The sequence below is a fragment of the Podarcis liolepis genome (genome assembly GCF_965112155.1).
Source record: "Podarcis liolepis genome assembly, chromosome: Z".
NCBI lineage: Eukaryota > Metazoa > Chordata > Lepidosauria > Squamata > Lacertidae > Podarcis > Podarcis liolepis.
This window is the reverse complement of record NC_139570.1, coordinates 49,536,926-49,553,635: the sequence shown is the minus strand read 5'-3', so window position 1 is coordinate 49,553,635 and position 16,710 is coordinate 49,536,926. Positions and strand designations below refer to the sequence as shown.

The following is a 16,710-nucleotide window of genomic DNA, read 5'->3' as shown; positions in this document are numbered from 1 at the left end:
GAACTTGTGGACACTCAATGAAGCAGAATGTTGGAAGATTCAGGACAAATAAAACAAAGTACAGTGGACGCTTGGGTTGCGAACGTGATCCATGCGGGAAGAACATTCACAACCCGCAGTGCCGCGTCTGTGCATATGCGGGTTGCAATTTGGCGCTTCTGCACATGGGCAAAGTGTGATTTAGTGCTTCTGCGCATGCGCCAGTGCCGAAACCTGGAAGTAACCCGTTCTGATACTTCTGGGTTTGGCGTGGAGCGCAACCCGAAATTGCACAACCCGAAGTGTCTGTAACCCAAGGTATGACTGTACATGTACATCTTCACAAAGCGCATAGTAAAACTATGGCACTCACTCCCACAGGAGGAGGCAGGGATGGCCACCAAAATTCATGGAAGAGAAGGTTATCAATGGCTGCTAGCCACAATGGCTCTGCTTTGCTTCCTTGGTCAAAGGCAATAAATGCTTCTGAATGCCAGCGGCTGGGAGGTGTCCGCAGGAGGGAAGAGTGTTGCTCTTATGCTCAGGGCCCAATTGCAGGTTTCCCCTCAGGGGCATCCGGTTGTCCACTGTGAGAACAGGGTGCTGGGCTAGGTGGAATCTGATACATTTCTTCTTTCAGAGACTTGCATAGTCTTCAAAGACTTTCAGAGACTTATAAGACTTATGTTTATTTGGTTTTATGTTTTCAAGAGAATCCATTAAGAGTGCATATTATGTGACTTTCAGAGATTCATAAGTTTTCTGTTTATGTGATTTCATATATTTCATATTATATAAAGAGTGTCTATTGATATCGTATCATTGTATTTGGTCATCGTGTTGCCTTGGATATTACTATCTTCCATCTGACAGCCCTTCAGGTATTTGAAGATGGCTACTGTCTCTCCTATCAGTCTTCTCTTCTCCAGGCTAAACATCCTCAACTCCCTCAACCTTTCCTCACAAGGCTTGGTTTCCAGACCCTTAATCACCCCGGTCATCGTCCTCTCCACACCTTCCAGCTTGTGAACATCCTTCTTAAACTGTGGTGTCCAGAACTGGAAACAGGACTCCAGGCATGGTCTGACCAAGGCAGAAGAGAGTCCATGATTTGGACCCTAGACTTCTGTTGATGCAGCCTAGAATAGCATTAGCGTTTTTTGCTGCTGCATCACAGTTTGGACTCATGTTAAGCTTGTGGTCCACCAAGACCCCTAGATCCTTATATTGCTGCTATAGCAGAATGATATATTAACCTGCTACAGCAGGAGGTTAGGTGAACCCTTTACCAATCAGGTGCCATCGAGATGTCTTCTATAACTCCCATCAGGCCCAGCCATCGAGGCCAATCACAGGGACGGATGTCGCAGTTGTAGTCCACAACACCTGGAGGGCACCAGGATGGTGAAGGTTCCAATGCTAACTCATAAAATGTTATTCTGATAAAGCTACGCCCAGTTGATAGTTTAATCTGGAGTGGCAGCACCAGCAGCTTGAAGACCTTCATGCAGAGCTAAAATATCTCTTCCACTCCCCCCCCCCCCACACTTCCTTTTCTGAGCCGGCCATTTCATTTAGACTCATACTTTGACTTGCAAAACCTGCTGTAAGACAATATCAGCTCCCTATAGCAGCTGCCCGGTTTTACTAATTCATAAACAATGATAACAATATAAGTTTTCCATTCTCTACTGGTTGACACCTCTGCTTTGCTTTTTGTGGCCAATTAAAAATAAACACAGGGAGATTAGGTTTTACTTGGGGGAGCCACCTCCCTGCATTATACCCCCAAGGGTGGCCTCATCATCTCTTCTGGGGAAGCTTTTAAATTTATTAGACATTCCCCCCTGTGCCCCCCCACTTGCGATGGCTGCAAAAGAAAAACAGGCAAGGTGTCTTATCTGCTGCCACCACCTCAGAGTTTGCTAGTGAGCTGGGCCTATTAAGCACCCTGTCCACATGTCTAAGAGGGACACGGGTGGCACTATAGGTTAAACCACAGAGCCTAGGACTTGCTGATCATAAGGTTGGCGGTTCGAATCCCCGCGACGGGGTGAGCTCCTGTTACTCAGTCCCTGCTCCTGCCAACCTAGCAGTTCAAAAGCACGTCAAAGTGCAAGTAGATCAATAGGTACCACTCTGGTTCGCCAGAAGCGGCTTAGTCCTGCTGGCCACATGACCTGGAAGCTGTACGCCAGCTCCCTCGGCCAATAAAGCGAGATGAGCGCCACAACCCCAGAGTCGTCCGCGACTGGACCTAATGGTCAGGGGACCCTTTACCTCACATGTCTAGTTGACCATGCATGGATGTGTTGCCATGGCACCAACTGGCTCTTTCAGCAGAGGGTAGGCCTTCCCCAGCAGACTTGGGAGCAAAAGGGAGAGAAATCTCACTCACGGGCCTCAGTCTGTCACAATCTCCTGCTGAAGCCTTATTGAAACACACTGGAGCAGCACAGGAGTGTGGTAGCTGGCGACTCCACAGGCACTGACCAACTGGTGCCTTCCATAGGAGAGCGTTTTCACAGTTGAACTTTTAGTGTAAGCTGGTGATGGCATTTGGATTTCTCCAAATCATAGCCGAAAATGTTTTCAGTGGGTCGTACCTGCACCTTGAAACTCTCACAATCAGCTCACTGCTCGCCCCTCCTGCCCTGTGGGACAGAGAACTGGAGTGGAAATGTGTCAAAAAACCATGAGCCAACCATGAGCGTGGGGCAATGTTGAGCTGGCCGGCCACGACTCCCAAGCCTCCCCTGAGCTGTCAAAATGAAGGGGGCGCAGCTCCACCCCTCCCCCCGACGGCTTGGGGTAGGCTAGGGAGTTGCGGGTGGCACGCCGAATGTCACCCTCCTCAATGATTACACCCATGGCGGGCCGCCTCCACCGCCTCCCTTCCTCTGCCCCTGGTGCTATGCACAGCCCAATGCGGCCCGTGAGGCCTTCTCTGAGGTCCTTGGCAACATTTGAAACCCCCCCCAGCCATCGCACTGCCTTCCCAAGTAAGTTGGGGGGGGACTTAACTAAAGCCTTGTTAGGGCTCTAGGGCTCTGCCAGAGCCTGGTACATCTTTTCCAAAGCCTGGTACCTCACTGAGCGGACTTTGGGAAGGCAGTGCGAGGGCTGTGGGGCAGGGGCTCAAATTTTGGCCTCACTCCCCCCCACCCCGGCATGACAAGGCAGTGTGTTTGTGCGCTCTTGTGCTCCACGGGGTATGAAAAGCTGGGCTTACCTGATCAAGATGGTGTTCTGGGATTGTGATGACCCCTCTTGCTGGTTTGGGTGAGTGACGCATGTTTGTGTGCATGTAGAAGCTTCTGCTGTTTGTGTGGCCAGAATGTAGCTTATTGCCAAAGCACCCACTTTGGGCCTCTGTACCCCTCCGCCACTGGCAAGTAGCCCCTGAAAGATTTCCTGGGGAGGAATGTGGCCCTTGGTCTGAAAGAGTCTCCCCACTCCTGGACTAGAGATCTTAGCACTTTCAGGAGAATGATGGGCTGGATCTTGTCCTCAAGGGGCCACCAACCACACCTGTGCCCCCAGCATCGACCATGTTTGCCAGTTGATGGCATGATAAATGGTCCCCCACCCTAAAGAAAGGAAGCACATGTGTGACTTTTGGAAATGAAATCACTATTTATTCTGACCATTCCCTGCACTCCCAACACCCTCTCCGTCCCATAGCAGAAACACACACTCTCACACACTCACCTTGGTGGAGGTCAAAAGAAAAACACTTTATATCTCCCACAAAAATTTCCCAAACCTATTATTCTAAGGCACGTATACACCACAGGTTTAAAAGAGATTGAACTGGTTCTGCAATTGTATTGACAAGCTGGAAGGTGTGCAGAGGAGGGCGAAAGATGTGATCAAGTGTGTCTGAAGGAGCTGGGTATGTTTAGCCTAGAGAAGAGGAGAGTGAGAAAAGATACAATAGCCATCTTCAAATACCTTAAGGGCTGTCACACAGAAGAGGGGCAAATTTGTTTTCTCCTGCTATGGAGGGTAGGACTTGAACCCATGGCTTCATGTTACAAGAAAGGAGATTACAACTAAACATCAGGAAGAACTTTCTGAGAGGAAGAGCTGTTTGACAGTGGAATGGTCTCCCTCCCACGAGAGGTTGTGGACTTTCCTTCCTTGGAGATTTTGAAGCATTGCAAGGGACGACATGACCTTTGGAGTCCCTTACGACTTCATGGTTCTGCAATTCTATATTTTCCTCTAGAGATTTTAGGGAATCATGTTTAGGAACTGGCTCCAGGGGGTGAAAGATACAATTGGAACCCATGGCATATGATGAAGCAGACATAAATCTGCATATAATGTGTTGTGCTGGTTTTTATGTCTAGACAACTGGGACATTAACAGGACAGGTGGCTGAGGAGCTCCCCAACAGTGCCCAGCCCTAATAGAAAGCAAAGTAAAGCAAATAAAAATCAAAGTTGAAAGCAGGAGGAGCAGGTGATTTGGGCTATGTGTCATAAGGCGAAAAGTCTTGGCACCCAACAATGTCCCTGTAATACGTGTTTTACTGCTGCGTGTGATGGGCCAAAATGACCTTGGAAGGAGAAGATGGGAAGGAAAGAGGAAGCCGACTGGGCAGAGGACAGGCAGACCACAAAAGGCTTTTCATTTCTCCCAGTAAACTGTACTTTTAATTCTCCTCTGTGAACCTAACCCTCCACAATACATTTCCAGGTATGTGATGAGCAGGGATGCTGTTCCGTTCTCTCCATTCCTCCCCACCAGCCAGCCATAGTCTACCACCACTCCTTGCCGCTTGCCACTGGCTGGACCACAGCCAAGCCAAGGAGCAGCCCCTGCCCTCTGCCCCGCTGTGGTCCTAGAGCTCATCCAATGGCCCCTTCTCCTTTGCAAGCACAACGGCATCCTCTCCACCGCCGGGAACCCGGAAGGCCACATAGGGACACCTCTTCACGTTGAGGCACACCAGTTTCTGGAGTGAGGCCGTGTTCACCAGCTGGAAGCCAGCATCACCACCAAAGGTGCTAGGCTTCCAGTACTCTGGGGAGCAAATGGGGTTCCCAAAAAGACCCTTCAAGGAGAATGGGGCCCCGATCTCCACCATGCTCTCGCCGAAAATTGAGTTGTGCTGGCTCTTCTCCACCAGCAGACCTGGGTAGAACTCAAGGGCGTCAATGTCTCTGTACAGGGCCTCCAGTTTGGCAGCAGTTTCTTCTTCACCTGAGAGAGGGAGAGAGAGGAAGAACTGAATATGGAAGATTTAGGGCAGACAAAGGTCCTCCTTCACACAGCGCACAGTTAACCTATGGGACTCCTTCCTGCAAGAGGCAGTAGCAACCACCACCATGGGTGGCTTTGAAAGAGGATTGCCTTGGCCTCCTCCATGAATTTGTCCAATGAATGGCTCCCAGCCTTGATTGCTCGGCTCTTCCTCCACAGTTGGGAGGCAGAAATGCTTCCAAATCTCAGTTGCTGGAAACTACGAAAGGGAAGCTGAGGCTCCAATACTTTGGCCACCTCATGAGAAGAGAAGACTCCCTGGAAAAGACCCTGATGCTGGGAAAGATGGAGGGCACAAGGAGAACAGAGGACGAGATGGCTGGACAGTGTTCTCGAAGCTACCAGCATGAGTTTGACCAAACTGTGGGAGGCAGTGGAAGACAAGAGTGCCTGGCGTGCTCCAGTCCATGGGGTCACAAAGAGGTGGACACGACTAAACGACTAAACAACAAAACGGGAAGGAAGAGTTGCTCTTGTGCTTGGTTCTGCTTACGGGTTTCCCATTGGAGAATCTGGTTGACCACTGTGAGAATGAGATGCTGGGCTAAATGGGCCATGGGCCTGATCCAGCGGGGCTCCTCTTCTGCTCAAAAGTGGGCTGTGATTCTATATTTCATTTACAGTCATACCTCTTGTTACGTTTGCTTCATGATACGTTTTTTCAGGTTGCGTCCCACAGCGACCCAGAAGTACCGGAAAGGGTTACTTCCGGGTTTTGCCACTTGCGCAGACGCGCAAAATAACATGCGCATGCGCAGAAGCAGTGAATCGCAACCCGCGCATGCGCAGAGGAGGGTTGCGTTCCTTTCAGGTTGCGAACGTGGCTCCAGAACGGATCCCGTTCGCAACCAGAGGTACCACGGTATTTCAAATATTATATCTCATTTTTCTTCAAGAAGCTCAGGAAGACACAAAGGCTCTCTTCCTCCCCATGTTATTTTCACAACAGACAATTTCCCTCTTCCACCTTATCCCCCCACCCCATCCCTGCCCCTCAGCTTCAGGGGTCAACTGCATCTGAATATGAACTTTCCGCTTAACTACCCTGGCTCCTCCCCCTCACTGGAGTGAGCCTCTAAGGCTAAGTCGTCATCCCTGGAGTGATGCATCTTGTGGCAGTGAGTTCTGTATGCTGCGGGGTGGGGATGTCTGGGACCTCAGGGTGAAAGGTGAGTGATACATTCAAATATAATAATTAATAAACAGTTCTGAATCTTCTATGTGTCCATTTCAGTGGACAACACTGAATTCAAGCACTCTAGGAAAAACAGGCTCTACTCCATGCATACTCTTTCAGAAACCAACATCTCCCTTCACCCTCTACCACTCCCCCTCCCCAAATTAAAACACCAATACACACACACACACACACACACACACACACACACACACACACACCTTTTAGCCTTTTCCTCACAGGGAAACACAATGGCCTTTGCAGGGTGGGGGTGGCATCTAAAGTGTCCCGCATGGTGACCCCTCTGGGAGCCCCCTGCCCTCATTCCGGCAGGTTGCCTGCCCTACCTGTCAGCTCCTGGAAGGAGGTGTAGGGCTTCATGCCAAACCTCTTCCGGTATTCGTTGAAGGACTGGAGGCGCAGCAGCCTTGACTCCTCAATGACTCCAATGGCCACTTTAAGAAGCTGCTTGTGGATGTTCGGTACCCCACCAATCTGAAAAGCCAATGGAGAGGCTTGGTTAGCAGGAGGGGAGGGGCCAAGCCACCTAGATTTCCCACCTACCCTTGAGAAGTTCCCGTTTTCATGTAATCATAAGTAATTTGTTGGGATGGTTGGGGGTCAGATATAGCCTGCAGACCATCTGTTGGGAGGGCAGGGGTCAAAATCCAAATCCCACTGCTGACACCAAAGTTGCTTCCACAGCTGCAGGACTGAGGCTCTGCTTTTCTACAGTCAGCAGGAAGGGTACGGTAATTAAAATGGTGGTTTGGGGCAGCACTTAATATAGCACTGTGGTCCCTGGGACCATGTAATGTCTACTCACATGTAAGTCTCCTTCAGTTAAGGGTCCCCTGCAATGTTAAGAAGTTCTTTACATGTCCTTCCTTTCTAGTCCACAAGGCTGAGGGATTTGTGGTGAATCGCCCCTTGATTAGTCAGTTCCTGTTCCCTATTAATGGCTTTAATTACCCTTCATTGTTTACTTCTCCCATCTTCTTTCTTTATGGAGCTATAATTTTCCTTCTCTTAAGGTGCAGCTGATCACAAATCCCTCAGCTGCACTGAACAGGAAGCAATAAAATAGCCTGTGAGCAGGAAAACTTTGAATGAGCAGTAACCCTTAAAATCCTCAGCCATGCTGGCCAGCCATTTATATGAAAACATCCTTTTATGGGAGGGAGGGGAAGAAAGAGGCCACAAATCAGCACTGCAAAAAAACAAAGACAGACAACAGCAAATGCACTGTTCAAACTCTTATCCAGACTCTCTGCAACAGTGGTTCCCAAGTGGGTGCTATCACCCCCTGGGGGAGGATTACCTAGTGGGGTGCTAAGAGGCAAGGGTGCCCTGGAGGTGGGTGCCTCTGAGTGTGCTGAGTGTACAGTTACCATTGGCCAGTTTACACCTTCCTAAAGCAAAACACCTTCCTCACTTTATATTTAAAGTTTTACTGCTCCTCTCATTGTCAAATCTGTGTCCTTTGTTCATGTTTGCTTAGCTAATTATTGGCAACAGCTATTTATTTTCTGATAAGTTAGTGACCATGAATCTGTGGTAGGTGAAGTGTGTGTGTACAGTGCTTTTTTCCTTTTAAAAAAATGTTTAGGGGTCCTCTTTTTCCTACTCATATTGAAATACTGCCCCTCAATGAGGCCAAACTTAGATTCACAAAGCGTACCCCTGCGTCCCCCAGAAAAAAGCACTGTGTGTATGTGTGTGTATGAATGATTCCTGCGATTTTAAACCAGGTATTGGGAAACTGATTTCACTTCATCAAGCCCATCTTGTCACATTCAGAATTTACTGAACAGTGAAATAGTTACTAAAGGTGGTATCTAAGTCTCTTGCTAAGCTGATATCACTGGATCAAGTTCATCAGTTCTGTTGACTTAATTGCACTAAATAGTTTTATATTCGATTTTCAACAAATGTGTGCTTAATTGTCACCGTTTTGAATTTTATTGTGTTGGTATCTTCCACCATGTAAACAGCTATTCTGAATAATCCTTTTTATAGGGCAGGGGGACACTGGGGCAAGTTTGCAAAACCAGGGGGCAGTGGCCCAGAAAAGCTGGGGAACCACTGATCTGTTAGAACTAAAAGCTGACAGTTCCAGCTGGCATGGTACGGCTACTTGAGGTATGTCAGTTCCCTAGGTTCGCTCGCTTTCCCATCCTGGTGGACCAAGAGCCATCCTGCTCCTCAAGATTGGCTTGGCCCTTTGGGATGGGTGTGGCCAATGCACCCACCTGCCCAGCTTGCTGCCTGGAGAAGGCATCTACAAGGGCCTCCACTCCATAGTCTATCAGCATAGTGGTGTTGTAGACAAACTGGTTGTAGCTGTACTCTTGATCCTGGATCTTGAAGGTATCTGGCATCAGCGGATGCCAGTGGTAGAGCTGGTTGAATTCCACTGCAATGCGGTTCCGGTACTGGAACTGGACTCCAAAGAGGAGTTCTGGGTCGAACTTCAGCTGTAGGAAGTAGCCACTCAGATGCTGGACATAGTCCTCAATGACGATCTTGATGGTCTCACCTGGGAAGAGCAGATGGAGGGAGTCAAGGGGTGAGGATGCAGGCAACTGAGTTTGGGATCTAAGAAATAAGAGGAGGCCTTTGTGATCCAATGCAAACAGGATTCAAGCACAGGAGACTTCTCCCTTCCTGTGGTTTCCAGCTTCTGTTTTCAGGAGCACTGCTGCTCCTAACTGCAGAAGCAGAGCACAACCATCATAGCTAGAAGCGATTGACAGCCATCTCCTCCATGAATTTGTCTATCCCTTTTTAAAACCGATCTAGTTCGGTGGCTATCGCTGCCTCCTGTGGTTCCATAGTTTAACTATATGGTGCATGAAGAAGGACTGAATCTTCCAACACTCAGCTTCACTGGATGTCCCTGAGTTCTAGTGCTATGCATTCTGACAGGCCAAAAGGCAGGGTATGAATAAATATATTATTATTATTATTATTATTATTATTATTATTATTATTATTATTAGGGGGGGAGAGACTTTTCTCTCTCCACTTTCTCCATGCTAGGCCTAACATTCTATACTTCTATTATGTCACTCACCTTCTCTTAAACTAAAAAGCCGCAAACATCTCACCTTGCCAATCCCACCTAAGCCCTGAAGATAATAAGGGCTTGGTGGTCCATTGCATAACAAAGTTTTTAACATACAAACATTGATCTGCAAGATGGTATTATCATGCTGGACTTTGGAGCTGTACCAGCTTCTTAATCTGTCCAAACAGGTCAAGAATCCAGGAAATCTGATGCTTATGTGCTTTTTAAAATACTGGTGGTAAAACAGTCAGCTTCACAGATTTCGCCTCTCTTGTTCCTTTGGTAGTGGACTCCACTGGAGGTTTTTCAACAGAGGTTGGGTGGCCCTCTGTCAGGGATTCTTTAGCTGAGATTCCTGAATTGCAGGGGGCTGGACGATATGATATGGGGGTGTGTGTGTGTGTGTGTGTGTGTAATATCTTTCCAATGCTACCATTTTACAAGCCTATAATTTTCAAATGCAAATTGTTTCCTCATTAATTGGTGGAGAATGGATGTGTGTGTGTGTGTGTGTGTGTGTGTGTGTGTGTGTGTGTGGAGGAAATAACACTGGAAGAATGTTGGCATGGCACTTGGTTGGAACACCCCACTGCCCTGTTGCCCTCCCCCACAGCCCTCCCCCCTCACACACCAATAAGAATGAGCCTTGCGGTCTGGAACAGCTGCTCATCATCCCAGGTGGGGTGAATCTGCTTGAGAAGGTCACAGACGCGGTTGTGCTCGCGGAGCCAAATGGTGGCGTACATCATGAGTCCCGGGAGCAGCCCAAACACCTCCTGGCCCACAGCCAGCTGCTTTTCTGCGGGGATGTGCTTTGGGTAGATCATGTGCACGGGGGCGTCCAGTACCGTCGGGGGATAAATTTCCCCTTTCACCACCTAGGGAGGTGAGAGAGGAAGGGTGCTCGTCAGGGGTGCATCTCAAACACCTCGCAGGCCCAAGCTATCTGAAATATCATGTCCTCCCATACGAACCTGCCCTTCTCTTGGTCCCATCACCCTCATCTGCATGCTTCATAACCTGCCCAGGAAATATTTATTCTGAAGGGGATTAGAGACATTCTAAAACCAGACAAATAAAACACAGATTTGCCTCCTGTGGCATCGGACAGAGTACCCCACCTGGGATGATGAGCAGGCCAGACTGTTTGCCCATCTAGCCCAGTATTGACTATTTTGATCGGCAGCAGCTGTCTAGGGTCATCATGTTTTGCTCTCCCAAGGCAGGAGGACCATTTAACCACTTTCATACCTGGTATTTCAGCTTCCCGTCTCGGAAGAGCCTCAGTTCATGTTGGCGTTCCAAGTTGTCTCCATATAAATGTCCAAGATCCACCTGCAGAAAAGGTCCAGGTGGTTACAGCTCATGAAACTGTAGCAGTTGCTTTGTATTTAGAAATTTTGAAAGCATGTAAGTACATCAGAAGACCCCTGAAGCCAGATCAGGCTAGTGGTTTCCAACAACTGGTATTCAAAGCATCACTGCCCTCCAGCTGCAGAAATAGAAGAACCTGTTTCTAACTGCTCACATTTATAAACTTCTTAAACGTATATTTTATATTCTGCATAAACTGCTTAGAGATGTTATTGCTTACCTGGTACCCAAATTCAGGTAACATAAAATAAAGAATTTAAAGCATTGGTGTGCAATAAAACAATATAAAAATTAACCTGTGTAATTAATTTCTTCCCTGCCCATCCTGCCCCTCCCCCTGGCCAAAAAAGAAAAAAGAAAAAAGTACTGTATTAGGGTTTAAACCTACTTGGGAATAAGTCACACACCCTGATGGGGAGTGGATTAATTGCCCTTCCCTTGTATTTTTCTGCTCTTGATTCCACCCACCCGACTCAGGAAACAGCTTTTGCTTTTCCAAAAGGACTGCCAGACTTTCAATATTATTTATCTAATGTATTCATATTCTTGGAAGTGAGTGATGTGGGTTAGGGAGGTGAGTCTGGATGATGCCATGTCTCCCTTCCGATTCTTAGGATCCTGTACCTGGGGAGTGTTAGATTCAAAGAGAGGGTCCTACTGCTGAACTAGCCAGAGAAGTTTCTTTGTAAGACGATGGCCTTGGCTGGCCACTGCAGTGTCCTCATCCGCATCCCAAAAGGACGGGCTCCATTGCAAGAGCTACAATGAAGGGATGAGGCCCTCCAGGCTGATGGGCGGGTCTTTCCTCTCCCTTCTCACCTGGCTGCTAGGTAGGAGAACAAGAGCCAGGGTGGTGTGTGTGAGCTGAGCTGAAAAAAGCAGGCTGGAAGCTGGAGACCCAGAGAAACGCTTGCTCTGTGCTGGATCCCCAAACCCATTGGAATGTTAATGCTGTGAGTCTCTCCATCTTACACTCAGGTTGTATAGATGTGTGAATAAAACTACATACAGTCATACCTCGGGTTGAAGTAGCTTTGGGTTGAGCGTTTTCAGGTTGCGCTCTGCGGCGACCCGGAAGTTACTTCCGGGTTTCACTGCTCGTGCGTGTGCAGACACTCAAAATGATGTCATGTGCATGCGCGGAAGCGGTAATTGGTGACCCGTGCATGCGCAGACGCGGGTTGCGTTCGCTTCAGGGTGCGAATGGGCCTCCGGAACGGATCCCGTTCACATCCAGAGGTACCACTGTATCCTAAAGACACCGCAATCTCCGATGACCTTCGTCTCAAGGAAACTGAACCTGGGTAAGCACCTGGAACCCCTGGAGTCTCTCACTACTTGGGAGATTAGGGTGGCATTTAACCAACCTTTCAGGATGTGCACGCTTGCAAGGTGGTATACATGCTTCCATTTGACATATGGTTTGTTTTGTCACCCAATGCCAAGAGAAACTCATGCTTCACATGCTGTTTTACCCTCCTTTCTGTATCCACTGGAATTCTCTTTGTCCTCATGGGTGAGGCATCATTGGGTGGAGCCCAAGCATTGCCCACAAAAGCCCTTGACTAAAGCAACCCTCATTGAACTCTGCATAGCTCTTTTAAATGTGAAGCCACCATTGACCTTCTAAGGGCCTTGAACCCAGGCAGCTGCAGAAGTGGGCACTCCACTTGGCCCCAGAAAAAGTTCTGTCTTTTCTCCATTCTACCATGTTTTCTTCCACCCCTTCATCAAGGCTGCAATGTGCGGGACTTCATTTGTGCCTGATCCAGAAGCTGCAGTTAGTGCAGAAGGCTGCAGCATGGTTGCTAATACCTGTGCTCAGAGACCTGCACTGGTTGAGAGTGTATTAACTTATGGTCTGTGTGTGTGGTTTGGGAGCTGCACGGTCAGGGGGAAAACAACGCTGTCCAGGGTTGTAAAGACTGCGGAGAGAATAATAGGGTGCATTCTTCCCACCTTGGATCAAATCTATGCTTTCAGGTGCCTAAGAAAGCTGCAGGGATAGTGTGCACCCTGGAAATGATCTCTTCCAGCTTCTGCCTTCTGGAAGAAGGTCCAGGGTTATAAAGACTAGGACTAGCTGCCTGAGAAACAGTTTCTATCCAAATGCGATTTTGGTTTTAAAAGCATTGTAAGGTAGTCTCTATGGGAGTATATTGTATTCAGTTATGGGGTATCAGAGTTTTTAGGGGGCTAACCAGGCTGGGATAGCTGTTTTAGTGTTTTAACTTTTGTATGTTTTAAAGTACTGTTGTAATTTTGTCTTGATTTTGTTTGTTTGTTTTATCTTTTTGCAAGCCACTTTGAGGTTCTTTCTTTTTTAAAAAATAAATCAAGCGGTGCATATCAATGTTGTACTGGGGGGTGGGGTGGGAACCACCTTTGAGGGTCACTCCATGCCCTTATTTCTGCAGCAGTAGACCCAGGATGAGGCTTTGAAGGCCCCCAGGATTTAGCATGCTAGGGCTCTGCTCACCCCATGGCCTAGAGCCCTGGTGAAGCCATGCCCCATCTTCCCAGACGTCTTGAAGAACTGGTGAGTGAAGTGTTGGGCAAAGAACGCAAACATCAAGTTTGTCCCCTGGGGGTCCGGGTGGAATTTCTTGCGCAGGAAAAACTCTTCAGCTACCAGCTGTGCGTCAGGAAGCTGCGGTGGCCCTGCAAGGGAGGAACGAAAAACCAATTCCAAGATTGCCCCTCTGGTGTGTGGCTAAGAGTTCATCTCTCCTGTCCATTTATTTAATAGAATCATAGAACAGCTGAGTTGGAAGGGACCCCAATGGCCACTTAATCCAACTCCCTGCAGCGCTGGAGTCACAGCTAAAGCTGCAAGACCCCTGTAGCCAAGGCAGGGGGCTCAGGCATGCCCTTATAGGAAACACCCCTAATAATAATAACTTTTGAAAATCAAAACTGAAGTGGTTAAAGGTGATAGTAAACAGCTGCAGAATTGAGTGGTGGCTTTCATATGTGAATGAACCACTACAAAGACTCCCATCCAAGCAACCCAAAGACAAGGCTTTTCAATGGAGTTAGTTCACATCAAGGCTCAGTTTGGTAGCTCTGCCTGGAAGGTATGTGAACACACAGCAGGGGAGCAAATAGGAACACACACCAGTCAACCAGAGGGGGAGTTTTGATGTGCATGGACTCCAATTCATTTAAGAAACAGGCCATAAAATCAGACCCACAAGTCTGTACTTAGGAGATCCACCAACTTTAGCTGGGCCAGTTGTCAAATTGTTGGAGTACAGAGCTAAAGGCACCTTTGCTTTGTTTTCTGAAGCCACACTTTTCTTCTGACAACGAGAGCAGTCAATTTGGTTGATAAACATTCTCACAAGCTTTCTTCAATATCCACAAAAGGTGCCCAGAATGATATAAAGGCTATGTTCACACAGTACGTTTAAAGCGCTATGACACCACTTTAAACAGTTGCGGCTTATGGGAACTGTTAATTTGTTAAGGGTGGTGAAGGTCGTTAGGAGATTCCCTGTTTTCCTCACAGAAACACTACTATTCTCAGGACTCTCAATGAGGAGGGATTGATTATTAAGCCACTCTAGGAGTTGTAGCTCTGCAAGAGAGATAACAACTTTTCTCAATCCATTTTCTTGCATAATTTTGTGAGAGCCAGGATGGTATTGGGGTTAGTGTACTGGACTACAAACTAGGAGACCAGGATTCATATCCCCACTCAGCTATGAAGTTCACTGGGTGTGACCTTGCACTAGTCACAGTCTCTCAGCCTGACCTGCCTCACAGGAGATTAAATTAGGAGAGGGAGACCCATGTAAGCCAGCTTGAGTGCCTTGGAAAAAAAGCTGGGACACAAATGCAAGAAATACATTTTCTATTCTATCATGTCACCTTTTGTCTAAACCAGGGGTCAGCAAACTTTTTCAGCAGGGGGCCAGCCCACTGTCCCTCAGACCTTCTGGGGGGCCGGACTATATTTTGAAAAAATAAATAATGAACGAATTCCTATGCCTCACAAATAACCCAGAGATGCATTTTAAATAAAAGCACACATTCTACTCATGTAAAAACATGCTGATCCCCGGACGGTCCACAGGCTGGATTTAGGAGGCGATTGGGCAGGATCCAGCCCCCAGGCCTTAGTTTGCCTACTCGTGGTCTAAACTAAAAAGTCCCAAACACTGCAACTTTTCCTTGCAGGAGAGTCATAGTGTCCCCTTGATCATCTGGGCTGCCCTTTTCTGAATCTTGCCCAACCCTGAAACATCCTTTTCTGAGGTGAGGCGACTGAGTCTGATAGTAGAACAGACACTCTCAGAACTTTCGAGTGAGGAAACCTCCTCCACAGCAGGCAGTGGCCTCTCCTGCGACGAAAATATTCAGGCAGCAAGGATGCTGCAGTTGTAATATCCTGAGTTGCAGACGGAAGCACAGAATTGTAGAGTTGGAAGGGTCCCAAAGGGTCATCTAGTCCAACCCCCTGCAATGCGGGAATCACAATTAATGTGCCCCTGACAGATGACCAGCCAAGCTCTGTTCAAAAACCAAAGAGAGTCCACAACCTCCCGAGAGAGTCTGTTCCACTGCTGAACAGATCTTACTGTGAGAAAGTCCTTTCCGATGTTGAGTCGGAATATCCTTTCTTGTAACCTGAAGCCGTTGGTTCCAGAGAGGCAGAAAACAAGCTTGCTCCCTCTTCCATGTGACAGCCCTTCAGGTATTTGAAGATGGCTATCATATTTCCTTTCAGTCTCCTCTTCTCCAAGCTAAACATATCCAATTCCTTCAACCATTCCTCATAAGGCTTGGTTTGTAGGTCTTGCTCACACTGTGCATTGGGTCAGACTAGACAATTTGAAAGAGCTCTTCAGTTCTGTGCCTGTTATTGAACCTATCACTGACGAGGCGAATAAATAAACAAACCCTCGCCCTCGTCCCCTCCCTAATAACACAGCCCTCCTTGCCAGCCCACACCTAGATGCTATCAACAGAAACTCCCACATTACACCACTTTCATCTCTCAGAAAAGTTAAGCCATGTGACACAGCTGTGAAGGCAGGAATGGACTTGATACGGAGCAGATTTCGCTGCTGCTTTCTTAAGAGAAAAGTTAAGCTGGGGTGCGGTGGAGGCCCTGCTGTGCTGCACCCACCTTTGGTTCCCATTGGCGTGGGGCAGTCGGTGGGCACCGGTGGGAGCACCCTAGTGAAATAGCTGACATTGGCGTAGGACTCCCAGCTGATGTAGCCGTGGGCGGAATTGTACGTGGGTGGACTGGGGATGAGATTGGCTCGGACTGCAGAGAAAGAGAGAGAGGGAGGGAGGGAGGGAGAGAGAGAAGAGTGCAAAATAAACCTCCATGGAACACTGGCCAACTGACACCTTCCTCCACAGTGATGCTCTTGGGCAGGGGTCCGAAAGGTTTACCTTGCCTGCGCCGGTTCACTCCAGAGGAGATCCCTCCATGGCCCACGATTTCCAGCACCTGTGTCTGCGCAGACGTGATTTTCAGCGCCGCGGAAACAAGTCCCCGTGCTGTGCTGGTTTAGTGCACTGCGTGGGGACTCGCCGAGCGGGCAGCTCAGTTCGGGGGTGGCTCGTGAGCCGGTTAAATGACCCCCATGGGCCGCTTGTGGCCAATGGGCCTTAGGTTGCTGACCCCTGCTTTTAGGGATCTCCCATTTGTTGCCAGTGTGGCTTGTTCTGTAGAGCATGAAATCTCCAGATCCCCACGGTAAACTGGCATGTTGGATCCATTCACAATAGTCCTCTCCCCTCCAGCGGTTTCTGGCAAATGATATTTGGAATGATTGCTGCCTCCAAATGTGCAGAGCAAAGCTATTGTGGCTAGGAGCCA

General features: G+C 48.2%; 1 protein-coding gene across 1 annotated transcript in view; it reads right to left on the bottom strand.

The window, feature by feature from the left end:
• Positions 1-3,595: 3,595 nt before the first annotated feature.
• Positions 3,596-16,710, bottom strand: part of PTGS1 (prostaglandin-endoperoxide synthase 1) — a 50,616-nt gene continuing 37,501 nt past the window's right edge. The window contains exons 5-11 of the mRNA XM_083485885.1: positions 16,006-16,149; positions 13,351-13,532; positions 10,749-10,832; positions 10,129-10,375; positions 8,680-8,966; positions 6,775-6,922; positions 3,596-5,190 (exon numbers count right to left, since the gene is read on the bottom strand). Of these exons, the coding sequence (XP_083342011.1) occupies positions 4,829-5,190; positions 6,775-6,922; positions 8,680-8,966; positions 10,129-10,375; positions 10,749-10,832; positions 13,351-13,532; positions 16,006-16,149 (1,454 nt within the window). The 3' untranslated portion in view covers positions 3,596-4,828. The remainder of the gene's footprint in view (positions 5,191-6,774; positions 6,923-8,679; positions 8,967-10,128; positions 10,376-10,748; positions 10,833-13,350; positions 13,533-16,005; positions 16,150-16,710) is intronic.